The sequence below is a fragment of the Gobius niger genome, assembly GCF_951799975.1.
Source record: "Gobius niger genome assembly, chromosome: 2".
NCBI classification, from domain to species: Eukaryota; Metazoa; Chordata; class Actinopteri; order Gobiiformes; family Gobiidae; genus Gobius; species Gobius niger.
Genome location: NC_136853.1, coordinates 15,930,223 through 15,948,983, shown reverse-complemented (window position 1 = coordinate 15,948,983; position 18,761 = coordinate 15,930,223). Strand labels below are relative to the sequence as shown.

The 18,761-nt window shown below is 39.8% G+C and overlaps 1 protein-coding gene across 1 annotated transcript in view; it reads right to left on the bottom strand.

Annotated features, from left to right (window-relative positions):
- Positions 1 to 1,389: 1,389 nt before the first annotated feature.
- The window catches only part of bcr (BCR activator of RhoGEF and GTPase), an 81,505-nt gene continuing 64,133 nt past the window's right edge, over positions 1,390 to 18,761 (bottom strand). The window contains exons 6-23 of the mRNA XM_079582554.1: positions 17,441 to 17,501; positions 17,124 to 17,176; positions 16,519 to 16,659; positions 9,489 to 9,610; positions 8,330 to 8,495; positions 8,082 to 8,201; positions 7,912 to 7,987; positions 7,730 to 7,834; positions 7,527 to 7,601; positions 7,310 to 7,407; positions 6,495 to 6,626; positions 5,855 to 5,914; positions 5,663 to 5,772; positions 5,439 to 5,578; positions 5,159 to 5,293; positions 4,888 to 4,993; positions 4,502 to 4,664; positions 1,390 to 4,329 (exon numbers count right to left, since the gene is read on the bottom strand). Coding sequence (XP_079438680.1) covers positions 4,240 to 4,329; positions 4,502 to 4,664; positions 4,888 to 4,993; positions 5,159 to 5,293; positions 5,439 to 5,578; positions 5,663 to 5,772; positions 5,855 to 5,914; positions 6,495 to 6,626; positions 7,310 to 7,407; positions 7,527 to 7,601; positions 7,730 to 7,834; positions 7,912 to 7,987; positions 8,082 to 8,201; positions 8,330 to 8,495; positions 9,489 to 9,610; positions 16,519 to 16,659; positions 17,124 to 17,176; positions 17,441 to 17,501 — 1,953 coding nt within the window. The 3' untranslated portion in view covers positions 1,390 to 4,239. The remainder of the gene's footprint in view (positions 4,330 to 4,501; positions 4,665 to 4,887; positions 4,994 to 5,158; positions 5,294 to 5,438; positions 5,579 to 5,662; positions 5,773 to 5,854; positions 5,915 to 6,494; positions 6,627 to 7,309; positions 7,408 to 7,526; positions 7,602 to 7,729; positions 7,835 to 7,911; positions 7,988 to 8,081; positions 8,202 to 8,329; positions 8,496 to 9,488; positions 9,611 to 16,518; positions 16,660 to 17,123; positions 17,177 to 17,440; positions 17,502 to 18,761) is intronic.

Sequence of the window (18,761 nt, the reverse complement as noted above, 5' to 3'; positions counted from 1 at the left end):
AGCACATAACTGCAGGGTGTAAGATGCTGCAGGGAAAGCTTACATGGAGCGCCATAACCAAGTGGCTGGTATAGTGTACAGGAACATCTGTGCAGAGAATGGGCTGGAAACAAGTGGGAAACACCTCCAAAGGTGGTAGAGAATGACCGAGCCAAGATCCTGTGGGACTTCCAGATACAGACGGACAGAATGGTAATGGCGAACCAACCGGACATTGTGGTGGTGGACAAAGAGCAGAGGAAAGCCGTTGTGGTCGACATAGCAATATTTTTAAGTATAACTTTAATTATACAATAGCCTCGGCCATAGAGCAGTGCTTCTCAATTGGTAGGATGACAAGCCACAACTCAAGAAACAATTGAATTCTTAAAATATAACGTATCTCCCCCACAATTAATTTTAGGCCCTACATGACACTGGACTGGTAACACAAACAGAAGCAGCTATGCCTATGCAAATATACTTGTTCATTTAGGGAACAACAAGAGCGAAGTAAGTAGGCATGTCTGTGTTGACCAACTGATTATTTGACAGTCAAATGTAACTTTGTATGTTTGTGGGTCCAGACACACTGCAGTGGTTTTGTTACAGTTTTAACATTAGCTGCTGGTCATGCCCATTATTACAACATTTTTGGAATTTGGTTAAAATAGAATTGAAAATCATGTTTAATCTACAAAGAACTTTAAACTGGGACAAATTACTATTAGGCTCAATATATTCTATTGACGCAGATGAGGAGACAAAACGTCTGTTTGGTATATGGAGTTGAGGAAAAACTCTGCAAACCTGCAAAACAGGAAATGTTTTATATATATTAAAGTATATGAAACATAACTACATCTATTTTATGCCTTCAAATTAAGTTTTTGCCACTTACAGATTAAGTAGCTATTATATATATCCTACTTCATTTTCTTCATTATACTTCAAGAAGTATAATTACTTCATAAAGTTACTCAAGCACGTGAATTTGAGTAAATAAAGGTACTACTCGCCACTGGTGCTATAGCGAAACTAAATCCCTTATATTCAACTAAAAACATTTCACAGTGGCCCCATTTTAGTAGAACACAGTATTTTTTCAGAGGTCAGAGTGATCAAGGCTGATTCAAGAACTAAAGAACCAAATGAATAAATGCTAACTCACCTTCTTGCGCACGAGTTAATTGAGTCTACGCAGCCAACAATACATTCAATTGTGCTGCTGTATTGAACAATACCAGTAGACGGCGCTGTTGGCCAACAAAACAGCTCGCATCGTCAGCCGGTCTTGAATGGAAAGGACCAACCGTTTGTGGGTGAGGGTAACATCGCAAGTTCATAATTCAGAAAAGAAATGAATAAAGACACCAAATCTTGATACAGAATGTTTTTATTAACATTTTGTGTACAAACATAGGCTGCAACTGCCTTCCAATTACTTTTCTTTTTACAGTTCTACAAGCAGAACGTTGTGTATTGAAGAGGACTCAAAGTTGGAGATATAAACTGTTGCTATAGTTGTCCTGTGTGTAGGTATTGTTCTTAGCAAAATATTTCAAGTGGTGAAGAAGCCCAAAAGAGTCCTACCCTATTAAAAGACTGAACTTTTCAATTATATATTCAATTTTAGTTTTATACTAAAACGCTTGATTCTTTCAGATTTGCACTGAAATCCTGTGAATATAGTGGAGTCTTATGGAAGGTACATGCAGTTACACAGACAATCTCAAAGAATCAAAACAATGCAATTTGACTGCCTCTCCTCTACCAGCACCAGCTACTGACTTTACCGATTTTTATATTTGACTAAAGTTTGGCAAATCCATCTATTATCAACAATCAGAAGATGCCACGAGAAATAGGATGGATGCCAAATTATGCACTTCTGATATAATACATATAATACAAATGTATGGAAAATAGGACAATGTTTTAAGTAGACCCGGCCCCTCCTATTGAAGCACACAATCACAGTGGCCAGTCCGTCGTACAACACGTCTAAAGCAGGGCTAGTTTTACACATTGGTCATTAGATTGGGACAGTAGTAACAATAGTATTAAAACATAACCAGATATGAACAAAATAATCCTGACATTAATTTAGCTTAGATGATAATTAAATAAATAGATACAGTAGACTGCCGTTTACAAAGCTGCATCAAAGAAAAAATAAATACAAATCAATAGAAAATAAAACAAACTGTTAGCACAGCTTTACAGTCAATGGATGTGTACAGCACAGTAAGAGCTAAGACAATGCTAAGTTTCCAGGTCCTGTCTTAGCCGATAGAAAATGAATAGAGTGTGTCTCCACAGCAAAGGCAACAAGAGACAAGTTACTCGGTTGTAATTGTCAATAATCCCATTGACTTTGAATGTGTCACAGATGCAAAGCAAAAGTGTAGAGGCACAAGAGGACACGACAGTGTAGGCAATAGGGTTTGTAAAAAAAGGTACTTGAGATGACACAGGTGACAAGAAGTGTTGTGTGTAAAAAGTGGTTTAGTTACAATTTGCACAAGGTTTACCACTAATGATATGCACAAATTTTACTGAAGCAAATGAATACCTCAGAGAATGGATAGTCGTAACTATAGGACCAAAATATATCCCTTCATATAATGGATTTGTCTCTTGTTTTATGAATGTGATGCTCTAAGCCCTTAGAATACTGACTAGCATATGGCGCCAAGAAACCCTCTACCTGTGCTTTTTGTTCTACAAATGCTTCAGAAATGGGTAGCTCTTGTGAATGTAGAATACCTCTTAAGACTTAAGTGATAAATCACATTGGTGACAGCACAAAATCTAAAACATGCCTGCATGTTAAAAAGATCACAAAGAAAACAAAGAAAAAAATAACAATTTTGGCCATTAAACTGGGCACCTTCAAGACGGAGAAAGTTTCAAAAAATAATGACAGAAAAACATACATAACAATACGCCTTCATTCACTCACAGATTAACTTTACAATGGTCAGACATACCGAGTGCTCAGGTCACTTGAATTGTAAAACAGTGGTTTGAACTTTACAGAGAGCACTTCTGTCACCACTCGCAAGAAAAAAACAATGTTTACAGTACACTGTGTGCTGTGTTTGTATGACATTGCATAATGTCTAAACTACCATAGTTCTCTCCATATGAAACACATCCATTTGCTACACATCTTGTGCCTTTTCCAAAGCAGCATACACTCTGTAACACTGTGTATGTTACCATCAACCATGAATATTTATAGGCTGGACAACACAGGTTGTTTTTATAATAGAAAGGCTAATATCCTGCTATTTAATGCAAGATCTGAAGTCAAGGCTAAAACCTACTACTTTTGAATCCAACACAAAGACACGAATAATAATTTCTCCCAAACCCCCCAAAATAATTTACATAACAATGATTATGTTGTGGAACAAAAGTAAAGAATACAACTTTAAGTTTATGTACATACTGTTTCAGTAAATACCTCTATTTTTTTTATTTTTTTTACTGTCAAAGAAACTCATTTTGGCAAGATGTCCTATGTTACAGAAAAAGGACTTATTGTATGCACACAAACGGCTCCTATGTTAGAAAATATATTGCTTTGTGGTTATTTAAGCTGCAGACTGTTGTAGAACATAAACAACATTAAGACAAATGATTTCCTTTAAGTTTGACATCTGTGAGTAATCCTAGTGCAGTGTGCAGCAGGTTTCAGTTGTACTCCGACTCTGTTAATGTTGTAAACACTTGCATGTACAGGTGCGGTCACCCTGGGGCTTTATTGACACAAACAAGAAAAGGCCTGCATTGTGGCCAGTGCAAGATTCCTCATTGAAAGTCCAAAAAGAAGTTGCACGCAGTTGTAAAAAACTTTACATCTCTATATTCTGACATGATTTGTAGTTTGAGATGAGTTCCTAACATGATCAGAAATGATTGTCCTAAGATTTAAAATAAAAAGATGTACATAGTACTTCATAGTTTTGTTTTGGTTTGTCGTCATGCAATTTGTCATTGTTTGTCCGTAGAAGAGTTACCATATTTAATGCAATGACCCCAAAAGATGGACGAGATGAAGGTCTATCCACAGCTTTGAGGACAGAAGAGGTGATGCACGGTAACAGGAAAAACAAAAAAAAACATGGAGCTCGAAGGGCACAAGGGCACCTTTTGGGTTTCCACGATGGCCGAACAGAGTCCCGAGTAAATTTAAATATCCTACAGTCAACTCACTTTGAGCCAGAGTCTTTATGTACGGTGTACTGCTGTTTATACTTCAGTGGAGAAGAGGATACTCTGTCGTTTACTGTCAGGAGTGGGGATGGTCTCCAGCTGCAGGAAGTATGACAGCACTTGGACCTGAGGAAAAATATGAATGATTATAGTGTTTGCTTTACCCGGGTCAGTGTAGTGTTTTATTTTGTCCCTTGATTTGCGTATTTAGTTTTAGCAGCAATACTTTTGGTATTATGGTAAATATTAAACATAACAATGTTAAATTAACAGCGTTGACACAGAAGCTGTGTCTGACCTGCGACATGACTTCCTGGGACCAGCTGTCGCCCATGCTGATTGGCTGCGTGGGGTTGGCAGGGATCTTGCTGTCCTTCTCAGAAGGCCTCAGTAAGGTCGGCCCGAACACTGTAGCCAGGTTGTGGAGGGACATTTTGTTGATACTCTCTTTCTCGGCCACCCTGAAAGAACCCCAGTGTAGTATTAGAAGGTAAAACCAAAGGCTAGACAGAAGACTTGACATGACAAGATATGCAGTGGCTTCAAGTACTGATATTTCATATCTAATGTATTATCTATTTTAAGTGCAAATATGCGGCAGATTTTTTTTAACTTACATAGGAAAGTTGTACTTGTATTTCTAGATTACATTTTGCATCCCATGTAAACCTTTTTTTTCCTTACCTTTTGAGATGATCCAATAGGAAAAGGAACGTGACCAGGTTGGGCTCTGGCAGTGACAGCAGCAGGTTCAGCATACAGCTCTCTTTGGCAACACTATCCGTGAGCGCTGCAGTGGAAAGACAATTTATCTTTAATGTTCACACATCCTTGTCAACTCTAATCCATTGTGGAAGCTTTTATTGATGTGTCAAAACTAAACTGCAATTATAGCCCCTCTATTTTATTTTGGACTGTTTAACATGAGACCATAATGTAAATGAAAGTGGTTTACTGATGCCGCCTGCAAAGTTGGGGTAGAGGTCATCGGTAAACAGAGGTTCTGGCAGTTCCCTGAAGTAGAGCTTCAACGTCCCGGCGATGGCATTCACGTCCATTTCACTCATCATCACAGATACATCTTTGTTGTCTAAAACAGAAAACATGACTGTCAAATGTGCAGCACTTGCCATCTGGAGCGCTATTTCGTGTTAGCTGAACCAGATTCGTATTTTGAAAGAAGGTTTATTATAAAAGCACAGTGAAATTGATCGCCCTATGGATAAAATACTTACTTGTGTCAAATGCCATTTTCAGAGCTTGGATGTCAGTGGCCACTCCTGATACTCTGTAGATGCCCACCTCCTCCATCCCTCTTCTCTCGATCTCCTCCACGCACTGCCGCACTATGTAGGGCACCTTGGAGCGCTCTCGCCTGAGTCACAAAATATTGAACATAATTTGACTGTAACTAGTGTATAATCTGTATAAAAGAGTGTGAGGTGAGCAAAGAACTGACTTTGTGACTGTGGAGATCTTGACTCCGAACACGCCCATGGGTTTCCTGGAGGGCATCCTCTTCAGACTGAATTCTCGACTGGTGAACTTCACGGACAGTTTGACCTCGATCTGACGCAGGAACATTGCAGTTGACGCGTGTTTCACATTGTTAATTGAACGGAGCATTATGCAAAAAAGCTGTTGTACTCACCCCATTCATTGGAATCACTGTCCTCTGCCAGTCTTTGACTTGCATAATCTGAGGGTCAAGCTAAGGAGAAAAACACATCATTTTTGTGTTGTTCTATTGTTTAATTCAACATTCACTTTCACTAATACATAATCTCTGATGTTGTTGCAGAGTTTCCGATAAATCCACAAGGGGGCGTATGTGACCATGTAACGAATGGCAAATGTGGTAAAACAGATGCACTATTATTATTATTATTATTATTATTATTTAGTATTGGTCATAATTGGTCATTTGATAAATTATTTAAAGTAATAAAAAAATATCTAATGTTATGTAATAATGTGAGATCACAGAGTCATAAATAATATGATTGTGAGCTGAACATAAGCCTCATGCCATCAGCACACAGTTATTGACGCATCCACCAAACTCATTTTATTACTCAATATATAATTAGTGGTTCTCTACATGACAGATTTATGAAGGAGCGCTTTCCTTCACTAGTTGCCTTTTAGTCATGCATTATGTGTCGGGGCATTCTTATTATGCAATCATATGACTTCAGTGGCTACATCAAATGACTGCAGTGCCATAAGTGCCCTGAGTTAATAGCGAGTCTCGGCCTGTCATGTTGAAAAAGGGTGACGTCATTTCATACCAAGATCTGTCCTTTCCCCATGATGCGGTCTGTGCTCTCTCCATCCTCTTTGTTCTGCTTGGTCTTGTTGTAGCACTTCTCATAGCACAACAGCCTCAGGGTCTGAGAGCCCTCCAGCTCGATCTCAAACTCCTGGAGCAGAAATTGAATGTGCAACACATGTGTTATTATTATGACTATTATAATTATAACGGGAATCATACAACATCATCAATACTATCAGAATCTGTAATTATTAATAAACGGTGCTTATGGTTTGGGCAGCCTTCACTGGCTCACACTGTACTGGTTGACTTAGCATTAGACAGATGTGAGTCAACACCAGAAGCTCCTCATTAGCTGACATCATTTCAAGCTTACTGAGCAAAATGCTTGAAGATACTTTGTATGGCTGCTTTAAAGACTTTATTGAACATGCACTCACCTATGACCTCTGGGCATCACTGAGGCACAGATGACTTTTTAGACACGCACATTGTGCACCTGCATTATGTGGGTTATTGAGTTACACTAAAGATTTTCTAAAATTAGGTCACCTAACAGTTCAGTTAAGCAAATGAGCACAAGGTAGTAATATAAATAAATAAATGAACAGATGAATACATTAATTAATACATTAATGAATAAATAATATTAATAAAACAATTTTGACTTTCGTTTAAACACTCACTATGAGGCTGTAGGCTGAAAGCAAAGTTACCAGTGAAACTACTGTGCGCTAATTGATAACATTGTGTGCCGGTTTACAATGTTGTTGAACAGATAAATATAAAGCGCAGAGTTAATGTCAGTACTTAAACAAGGCTGTATCTCACCTCATTCCATTTGGGCTCAGTCGTGTATCGGTACACTCTCGTCTTTGCTTTATTGGAGAAGAAGCCAAAGGAATCCACTTCCAAAGTGCAGTAGAGGTCTGCAAGAAGAGGACACAGGATGTTCCCAGTACACATAAACCAGAAGCCGTGTCTATTATGTCTAACAAAGGCAATTATAGTTAATTTGGTCGGACGGTCTTCATATTGACTGACTCACTCAGGCTCTGTTTGAGTCCGCAGGCTGAGTGGACGATTACATTCAGAAAGCCGCACAGACCAGGACACTCATCATCTGACAGAAAAAGAGATAATGTGGGGAGAGGTTAAAACAACAGGCAAAGCTTGTGTTTAAGAAAAAGGAAAGGCCTCAAATAAGAAAAAGAGGTCAATGTGAACAAGAGGTAAAATGTTGTATTTCACCTTCTCTGTTGATGCTCAGAGGAATGTGATGGACAGTTTGCAGTTTGATACACGAGCTGGTCAGCATTTGCAGTTCCATTGATGACAAAGAGGGAGTTTTAATACCTTAAAAACATTGAGATAAAACAGTCAACTTTAAGCATAAAGCAAGAGCGATATGAGTTTGTGTTCAGAATGCATACATTTCTTTTGTTGCTCTTTGAGAATTTCCCGCCACTCCGCACGCTCATAGTCAGATGACATTAAGAAAGCATAACTCTGGAACAAAAAATATTTTCAGTAATACAAAATTATAAACCACAAGAAGTGCCAGTCTTGCCAAATAATAGTAACACAAAATAGTCCTCTTCACCTTGCCATTCTTGTGGTACAGTCTGAGGGGCATGCTTGGAGACATAAGCAACAGCAGAGACTCTTGTTCGGATAACTTCTTCCTAAGACGATCGATGACCTTTGACGCCTTGTTGGCGCGCTGTAATCACACCATCCAACAAAAGCCGTTAAGAGGAGTGAGTGTGAGTGAGGTTAGAAGTAGGTTATTGAAACAACCATTCGATGTGTTCATGTGGAAGAGACATCTGTTTTCTCCTGCTGACCCACCTTCTCTCGCTGCAGCTCACTGCGCAGGTGGGAGATCTTCACTTTGATGGAGTCCAGCTCCTCGTCTGGGACCTGCGGGATGGTCAGGGGCTCCGTCTCCTCGGGGCTCTGGAAGGTCAGCTCAGTCAAAGGGATGTAGAACTTGCTGTCGTACTGCTGGCTTTTTCTGTGGCAAAAACATCAAACATTAGTCTATTTATTTATCTATTTTTTGTTGTGTGGCAATTCTTGACGTTAGACGCGAGAAAACAGAAATCAGAGGGTGGAGTATTACAAGCAAATCGTAAAGATTATAACAATAACAAACATGTTCTACAGTGGGGTGTGAAGGTTTAGGCATCCCGGATCAAATCATTCATTGTGAAAAAGCAAAAAAAAATAAATAAAAAAAAAACACCATAAAAGATATAAACAATCTTACAAAATGTAATATTATTACAGGAGCATAATGTAACTTTTAATGCAAAAAAGTTCATTTCAGGTCATATATGACCCTGACTAGAACGCGTGATTTGATGTACGTAAAACGGACCATGGACAAAACGTACTCTGTGTAAATGAGGTGACCCAGCAGCTGTATGGGTGGTTAGCATGGCGCTTTTACTTTCCATCCTATTGGTTTCTAGGACCATCCAGAATACATTATTTTTGGGGGGGGGTTTCTGGAAGGTTTTCTGGATGGAATGTATGTGTAACCATGGAGATGGTCCATCAGGGTGAAAACCTACCAGAAACCCTAAAACAATTGGTCCTAGAGCACAAAAGAGGCCACCATGATGGAAAGTAAAGGTGCCATGCAGCTGTTGCCATGATGTTCCATGTTCACATAATATTGTATTTGTGTGATGTGGTGTTTTTTCAAAGTTGTTGGTGGAATGCTAAGTGTGTAGCCACAGTTGCACTGGGGCAAACGGACAGAATTGGCTGCCCATCTGCACACACTAATCACTCAGCCAACACCACTCACCAGCCCTCCTGATATTCCCTTACGGTCTCCAACTACTAACCACACTGATGGGCCTAACTCACAGTATGAAAGCATCCTGCACATTATTAACGCTTAGTCTCTGCAGCAGAGCATTAACTTACCCAGCACCCATGTCAATAACCTTATGTTTGCTAAAATGTAGAAGTCGTGGATTTCTGCCGCAGGTCTTACCCTCCGATCTGTTTCTTTAGTTTGGCGCAGAGCAGCAGATCACTAAAGAGGAACACGTGCCGCAGCTTTCTGGCTCCTTCCACCAACTCCACCATGAAACTGTCCTTCAGCAGCTGTCTGTTCTGTGAGCACAAGCAGAAATGGGCCATTGATAAACCAACCTGTACAACAGTAACAAAATCACAGCAATGACAACAAATTGCATACATTTACTTCTTTACATCATAATGTCAAAAGTGTGTGTGCTGCTTTGGGTATCTTTGATTAAAGTTAGAAGATCTCACAGAAATGAAGCATTGAGACCAGTGTTTAGAGCTCTTGAGTCTGATGAGGAGAGGGGGAAAGGAATTTAATTCATGTAACGCTTTTCACAGACACCATTTCAGCCAAAGCGCTTCAGTTTCTGTTAAATTTGCAGATCGGTGACAGTTGGAAATCCATTCATATGTGTGAGAAAAATACATTTTGGAGCTTCACTGATGTCAGACTACATAATGAGGTGCACATATTTTTCTGTCCAAAAGGGGGCAGTGATGCTCTTTCCTAAACAGAAAGGCCATTTACAAGTAGACACACAGACAGTGTCAGCGACAGCAAAAGCACCAAACCACAACTCAATAGCACAGAGCTTACTTTTTCATCCCCATAACCAGTGTTTAATCTGTGGATAAGAAAGTACAATCGACTGCGGCATTCTGGGAGGGAGAGTTGTAATCCTGTATAATAACTAAGCAAATTGTGAATCATTGTTTGCTTTAGCGTGGGAGGTAAAATAATCATTAAAAGGTTTCCAGAGAGCATGTTTCCCAATTGGCTTTGTTCTTTTGAAAACTAGAGTATTCAAAAATGGGACAAAAAGACAAAAATACCATGTTTCTGTGATTATGTGATTCCCTTAAATGCGACCGGCTCCATGTATACTAATTTAATAGGATATACAATATTAATCAATGAATAAATGCTCTATTTACCCCTAAAGCCATCTTTATATATCCTTAAGTAGGAAAGTATCCGGTGAAAGGATGCTTTGTGTCTTTCTTGATTCCTTCTGGTGGTAGGTGGTATCTCAGGCCTTTGTATTTGTGTTCTGTCTTACACCCCGGTATATGCCTGAGGGTACAATACTGATTTAGCCGAGACTATGACCAGTACACGTTTGTGGAGAGGATGAGGTGCACACTGCTGAGCACATTTTCACCCTGAAGAAGGCTGTTTGAAGGCTGCTAAAGATGGGGAAAAAACACTCAGCACACAGGGCTTTTAAGGACTTTTGATGAATGATTAGATGGATAGAATAAAAGCCTGCTTAAAATATTTTAATACATGAAGAGCGCCATGTTTTTAAGCACTTTCAATGCACTTTCTTTCTTTCTTTCTTTCTTTCTTTCTTTCTTTCTTTCTTTCTTTCTTTCTTTCTTTCTTTCTTTCTTTCTTTCTTTCTTTCTTTCTTTCTTTCTTTCTTTCTTCCTTCCCCTCCTTCATTGCTCCTTTCTTTATTTCCCTCCTTTCTTTCCTTCCTTCCCTTCCTTCTTTCTTCCTTGCTTCCTTTGTATCTTCCTTCCTCTCCTTCCTTCCTTCCTTCCTTCCTTCCTTCCTTCCTTCCTTCCTTCCTTCCTTTTGTTCTTTCTTTCTGTTTTTCCTTTCCTCATTTCTTTTTTCCCTTTTTGCATCAGTAATATAAGTTTAAACATAGATGTGTGTCTTGCATACAAGGTACACACAACAACCTCAGAATGCAAACATTCAAACAGTAAATGAAACTTGTCACCAACAAGATTATCATCGCAGAGATTACAATAACTATACATCAGGCCACTATTGTTTTGCAAGTCGACTATTACCAGCTCTTAAATAAAATTACAAGACACAGACCCTTTTCACACTGCAGCAGGGCCACAATAAGCATTACATCACGCTTTTCCCAGACCAATCATGGGCCTCATCATCTGTGCGTCAGCCCCCTCCTTCTTCGGCGTGCTCTGTCATCTACACTCGCATGCGGTCGCCGCCAGAAGACACTTGAGTCAACTGGAGCTGGCACAGGTGAGAGCCTTTGGCTTCACCATCTGCAGGCAAGCATCCTACCGCACAGTATCAGGAGGTCCCATGGTGCACAGGACCGGAGCGGGACAAAAAAACAACGAAAAAGACGAGATGTTCTGTTCATGTGGTTATTTCAATGACTCTGACGCTCATTGCCCAAATATAGAATGCAAAAGTTTGATTACAAAATGAAATAATATAATGCAAATGTTCAAGATTACCAAGGCTATGATGAAAAGCATCTCAAATAGACACATCCAATCGACTCCCTCTGTCAGCAACACTTATGTCCTCCGGCAAGTGCTTTTAATAGAATAACGGATCACATATGTAGTACATAGGATAATATGCACCCTTAAAATAAATGACTTTGCATATGTGTTTGATGCAGCCCCACACTGGACGCTGGACTTGGGGACTCGGATGCATTGGGTTCGACTCACTGTATTGTGCATTATAATCCCCTGAGGCTCCACTTAAAGTACAATACAAATCACAGCTTTATCTCGTCTTGTTCTGTCAATCTTTGCTGCAATGTCAGTCTATATTTAGCATTTTGTACTCGTTACTCTAGCGGTATGTTTTTTGAATCTGAAACACTGACCTATTTGGTGTGTAAAAACATCATAAAAGTATATTCAAGCACACCAGCCAGAAAATAACTAAAAAACGGCGTCTGCGTGTATCAAAAAAGACAGATTGGAATATGCTACGATGAGTATTTCCCACAAGTCAGCCACTATTTCTTGGAAAAGAGAGGGCTATCGATCAGATTATTGAGTGTGAAGCACAGTGGATTATACAGATTTACAAGACAATGAACCACTAATTGGCCACAAACTACTGCTGAGTCAAGAAGGTTATGAATGGAAATATGATTATTTTTCCAGTCTGGCTTGTTGCTATTTCAATTTTTATGGTGGTTCTGAGCTGCTTCCAGACAAAACACCATATCATTATGAGCACAGAAGTATTCTTTAGTGTTTTTAGTGTTTTAACATGTTGCAGATGACTGACAGAAACTCACAGTCCACCATGTCATCTTAAAGGGATATTTCAGGATTTTTGACATAGGGCCTCATTTCCTAGTTATCCAGAGTGTTGTTTAGTTCTGGAGATATTTTTTTTTAGTTCATGTAGCCCTTATATTTGAAGAGTTTAGTGGTGCTAGGCTAGTGCTAGGCTAGTGCTAGGCTAGTGCATGTCTATGGTAACTAGTAGCCTGCATTAAAAACCTCTTCAAAATCATGGGGTCATCCTCCAAACATTGCTATATCTGATTTGTAGAAAGCTCCTTTGTGAATTCCACGTGCAATGCCGGCCGCAGGTAAACAAACTACTGTAGATCTGGTAACCGAGCAGATCACTCCGCCGCTGCTTAGCTTACAACCAGGAAGCTGATGCTGCTCAAATATAAGTTATTTTAAATGCAAAATGGTTATATTTCATGAATTATTCAGTCAACACAGACATAGTTACCATAGACATGCACTAGCCTAGCACTAGTCTAGCACCGCCAAACTCTTCAAATATAAGGACTGTATGAATTAAAAATATATATATATATATATCTCCAGAAATCAACAACACTCTGGATAACTAAGAAATGAGGCCCTATGTCAAAAATCCTGAAATATCCCTTTACATTTTTTAATGCTGAGTGACACAGTGCTAATCCCTCCTAGCAAACACAACACCGGGAGACCAGTGGTCGTTGGAAAGTCCAGTCGTAAATGCCTCTTCTGTGCATAATATAGGAGCCAATTGACTCTTTGAGATTGGATTCAGGATGGCCTTGGATATTTGCGGAGTGTTAATGGCGAAACTAATGACAGTAGACAAAATCAACCTCCAGCACAAACTGACTGAGGGTGCATTAGTTGCAATGCACTCTTTTGCATCCACTTTCTCATTGTTAAGGAAGAAGCAAATGGCCAGCACATTTCTAATCTCCCTTAAATATTCTATAAATGTACGCCACATGTTCTATGCATTTTGTTTTACATCCCCAATAGAAAAGGAAATGAGTTATGTCCATTGTAGCCTGCTGAATCCTGAAGTCCCAGACGATGCAATGACATTTTGCTAGAAGCCAGCAGCCATTAGTGCAAATGTGGATTTCTCCATTCGGGCTAATAGTGGACCCTAACATCAGAGAGAGACGTGAGGCAGAGCAGCGCATGAAGAGGGCAGATTAAATATTGAGCGTCCTCGGAAGGGCTTCTCTGAGAGCCCGAGTAATAACATCGCTGTTTATATTTAGACGCACTCCTAGGGCGAACTCTGCCGCCCATGTGTTTTGTAAGTGGAGTGCAGCCTTTATCGTATGGCCAACAAATCGACTCAAAACGAAGCTGCTGATGAACCCGCTTCGAGGCCACCTCAGTCCCGAAGGCAAACAAAGCAGAGATGACGTGAATTCAGATGGAGTAAGTGACATCATTTACATTTTAATTAAGCCACCATTGTTTGTATGCCCCCGCCCCATCTGTGCGGGGCCAGGACATCTTGTAGTCATGTGCTCCTGCATGCCTTCACTGATGCAGATGAAACGTGCGCAGGCAAAAACAGCACAACCTCTGGACAAAATACAGCCTGGTTGTAAAAAAAAAAAAGGCAGAAGTGGGGGATGTTTAGGTAAGGTAAATATGAAGTCGCAAAAAGTCTACTTGTTATTTCTACTGCATTTTGGTGGCATCAGTGATAACGTATTATGACAGTACTTCAAGGTTCAAAGACTAGGCTTTCAAACTTGCAAAGACACACAATTGTTTTACACGACTTCGACCTCTGTAGCATATTTTAGCAAAGATCTGTACATTCAATATAACCCTTGTCTGTTATGTGTAGTTTTACATGAAATTGTCCTTAAATTAATTGGGTGGAATGAGTTGTGACTACGAAATGGATATCGTCACCAAACGTTTCGATAAAATTTGGCGATATATTGTGCAGCCCTTGTGATGCCTTGTCAATAGTAGGGGTGGAACGGTTCAGCTGCCGCACAGTTTGGTTCTATTCACACACAGGGCCCACGGTTTGGTAAGTGCAATATAAATAATAAGTTGGCTTTGAAATAAAATACCCTAAATGTTTCATTATTGGGCAGTATCTATAGTCTAAATTGGCAAAACTTTCTAATTTTTCAAAGCCGCTTTAACATAAAATGTGCCCTGGGCTCACAATGCAAGACAAAAAAACAACAAAAAACAACATACAGCTCAATAATAAAAAAAATAAATGCAGCACTGTCACATGTGGGCCATGTGCTCATTAAGTGTTGGTTTCACTTTAGACGGCAGTTAAAACACACGCAAAGAAGCGCGTTTGATTTGAGGCTCATGTTTGGGCTGTTCCTCGATAACATTGTGCTTTTGAGGCGGATTATGACCAAGATCAAATCTTTGCACCTCTGACAATGCGCGGTGCACTGGAACTATCCTTCACCGCAGCCTGGTCAACCATGACAAAGTCACGCAGATGTATGTGTTTTTGGAGGATGTAACTTTGCAGGTCTGGGGTGTCTGCAGCCTTCAGTTTAGCTGTTAATGATGATGGCACACATGTGCTCGGGTTGAGTGCGTGCAAAGACACATGGCACGCGCCGCAGAGCTTATGAAGTAAAACATCGACACTAAACTTGCACTGTTACTTTATAATGCATATCATCAGATATAGCATCGTTACACCGGGAGTCAATAGTGAACACTAATGTCACATAAAAGTCACTGCATGTTTTCACTTGCAGGTGGTTGAAGCCTCTCTCGCACCAATGGGCATTAAGAGTCATGGGAAAAAGCTTGTTGGTCGCAGAATTCAGAGTTTACAACTTGGCATTGCAAAGAAAACGTATTTAAATAAGTTTACTAAGGGTTAGCCTGACCTATTGTGAGCGCGCAAAAAGAAACCAGAGGCATAGTTTTGTGCCAATAGTAAGGCCCAACATAATGAGCTCTATTGATTTGTGTGCTTGGCTTTCAAACATCCATAATGAATATTTGATGTCTGGAGTGGACAGAGCAGGAGGAGCCTGGGCATCTGGGGAAGGATTGTCTTATGTTCAAAGCAAATATGAGGAAAATAGCAGAAGCAAAATTGTGTGTCCATGAGCAGATCTCCGAAATGACCCCCCTGAGAGGAGAGGGAGGAGCTAACAGAGCCTGGGCCGACACAGTCCGTATATGAATAATTAACAACAAATGTGCCAGTCACTGCAGACTGGTGGCTCATTACTGGGCATTATGTATGGCAGTGTCACACAAGCTATCAATCAAGTGGCAACCATTCATGCGCGTCAAGTCATCTCCGGAGATGGGAGCGTCTGCAGGGAGTGGGGGGTGTCTGTGGGAGAGGGCCCAGAATGTGGAGGCTCTTATATGACCATATAAGGGCATGGGTGCCGCTGCTTTGGCTGCAGATTGGCGGTCCCCCTGTACATACACTTGGCTGGATTTGCAAGGTCATAGAAAAGGCAATGTGACGACAATGGGCGACCAATAAAGCAAAAGCTGCAAACATAAAGTCATTATTTATAATTATGGCTTGTAGGTCTCATGCTGGATAAGCCAGTTGCATATTTAATCATATTATTCCAAAATTAGAACGTAGTGAAATGGGATGCTGGAGTTCCCCATTCCCAATATTGACAGACTGTGGATGATTCAAATGGAATATATGCACATATGCTCGTCTTTGTGGAAAAAATGATATACCAAAACACAATTGAGTATAACATTATGACCAATTCACTGTATGTTCTGTATGCATCAAATCAAAAGGTGGTGAGTATTAATAAACTCAGCCTTGTGTTGCACTAAAGCCACAGTTGTTCTTTTGGATTAGGCCACATGGCACAAACAGTAGATCCTTTAAGTCCCCTTTCTCCATTTTTACTTTTTATTGCTGGAATTAAATTAGTTTAGTCCCCCCTGTGCTAATGTTGTCATTTATGTGATGTAAATGATCTGCTAAATGTTTGATAACTAACCTCTCCCTTCTTGACCATCATAGACTGCCTCCGTGGAGCAGACTCCTCATTGATGCTGGACAGGAAGTTCTGGGAGATTCGCAGGGCATCCTGGAGGAGCGGGTGGTCAGGATGGCTGGTCGGAGTGTGCTTCAACAAATCCTATAAAAAAAAAAAAAAGTATAACATTTGGCTATTTTACATCCTTTTTTTTAATATAGATGTAGCCCGCTGACCTGATCCCACAAAACAGATAGAAAAGGAACATAATCATTACATTGCTGACAGAGAAGCACTGACCTCTTCCCACGCTCAATAAAATATGAAACTAACTGAGATGACTCAAGCACAGTCACTGCAAAGAAAACAAATTCTCCTCTATTATCACGCATAAAGTGTCCCTCATGTGGAATATAAATTGAACATGCAGTTTATTTGTTAAGAAGTCAAGACAAAAACCTTGGCATAAATCCCATACATTACATAGACGTTTCTCCTACTCTGACCAGGATTATCTTTCTTGTTTGAAGACATGTCAGACTGATCTAATCTGAGGTGAAATAAGAAAGTTGCAAGAAAGCTTCCTGCGGTTCCCGTGAATGTGCACGTTTGTAAAAGGTACTTACATGGAGGACCAGTGTACTGCGTGTCACTCTGTCCACCGGTTTATACAACAAAGCTGTAAAAAACAACAACAAAACAGACATTTAAGTGGTGATATAATGTGCCTGAAAGCTAAGTCACTTTGTCTAGGAATGCAAATGAAATATGTGAAAAATGTGGATTTAATAAAACGGGAAGTACCGGAATTTTAATCAGATTAGAGGTGTCATAACTATCAAATTAATAAAAGAATTCTGAGCTTGAGAGTTTCTAAGGAATTGAATTATTTTACATCAAAACGGAGATCCCATGACTAATAAGGGAGGACGTGGGGACTGACCTTCCAAGGAGTTCTTTGCAGTCGTGTCCTTGCCGTCCTTTGGGCTCCTCACCTTCAGATTCTGGCAAGAAGAAGTCTACAGTTAAATCCAGTTCAGTACAAGTACGCAATGTAAATCCAGGAGATGAGAGGTCGTCCACTCGTAGTTGTCAGCGTCAAACTTCCCTCGAGTCATGCATCAGGCCATTAACAAACCACAGTGATGACTTCCCTGTTCCTTATGCATTTAACTGCAAGCTTCATAAAACAGACAGGCAGTGTGTAAAATGTAATGTACTGAAGATGAATTATTCCAGAGGCGGCACTGACGATGTGCAATGGCAGTTTCTAAAATGATAAATAAAAATCCCACTGAAGTATGAGCAGTATTTAATTTTTTATAATCTGAGAAATGTACATGTATACTAAAGTACAGTATGTGCCAGTAACGTACCAGGTGAATGAGTGTACTACATACAGTACCATGTTTCAATTCAACATGTACAGATTCATGGTCACTACTTAAATCAACAAAACTCTGGAAATAAATACTGTATTTTGAAATAAGAACAACATGGTTAAACTGTGAAATGTCTTTTTATAAGCTGAAATTCATAATTTTATACGAGGTGGGCCCCGAAGCTACACCGGTTGAGAACCATTGGTTTAGTGGAAAAGTCTTATACAGACAGCGTCTCTGGAATCGCCCATATATGGTCATGTTTGAAAACAGTTAAGGGGGAAAACAATTTGGAGAAAAATCTAAACTTTCTCAAATTTTTCAAAAACTACTTTAAAGGGGCTAGATGCAAGTTGGCCATTTTATACTCACTACTGCCACCTCAGGTCACACATGTAACTGCACCTTCTATATTAAAGGTCCTATATCATGCTATTTTAGCCATTCCAAAGTTAAGTATAGGCATTTATATGATATATTGTACCTCTATCATTATGGAGCACTCATTTTTGTGATAAATATAAGTGTTTTCTGGAGGTATTTTTCGAACCCGGAAGACACAACGCTTCGATTCAGTTAACTCCGCCCCCTCGGCCCCCTCTCTCCGCGCATATAACTTTACTGTAAAATAAATAAACAGCAATAAGTGAAGTCACTTCACGATGCAGTTATACGGAGTTGACATCAGCAACACAGCTTGATAAATGGCTAACACACATGCTAATATGCTAACACACAAGCTAACCCGCGTTTGGACTGACTCACCGCTCTGGTCCATTGCTGTTTACATTGTGGGACTCGCGTTGGTTATAAAAGTTAATCCACTTTGGTTCTGGCAAAGGTTCACCAAACATCCATCAGAGACAGTCACAGAAAAACAAT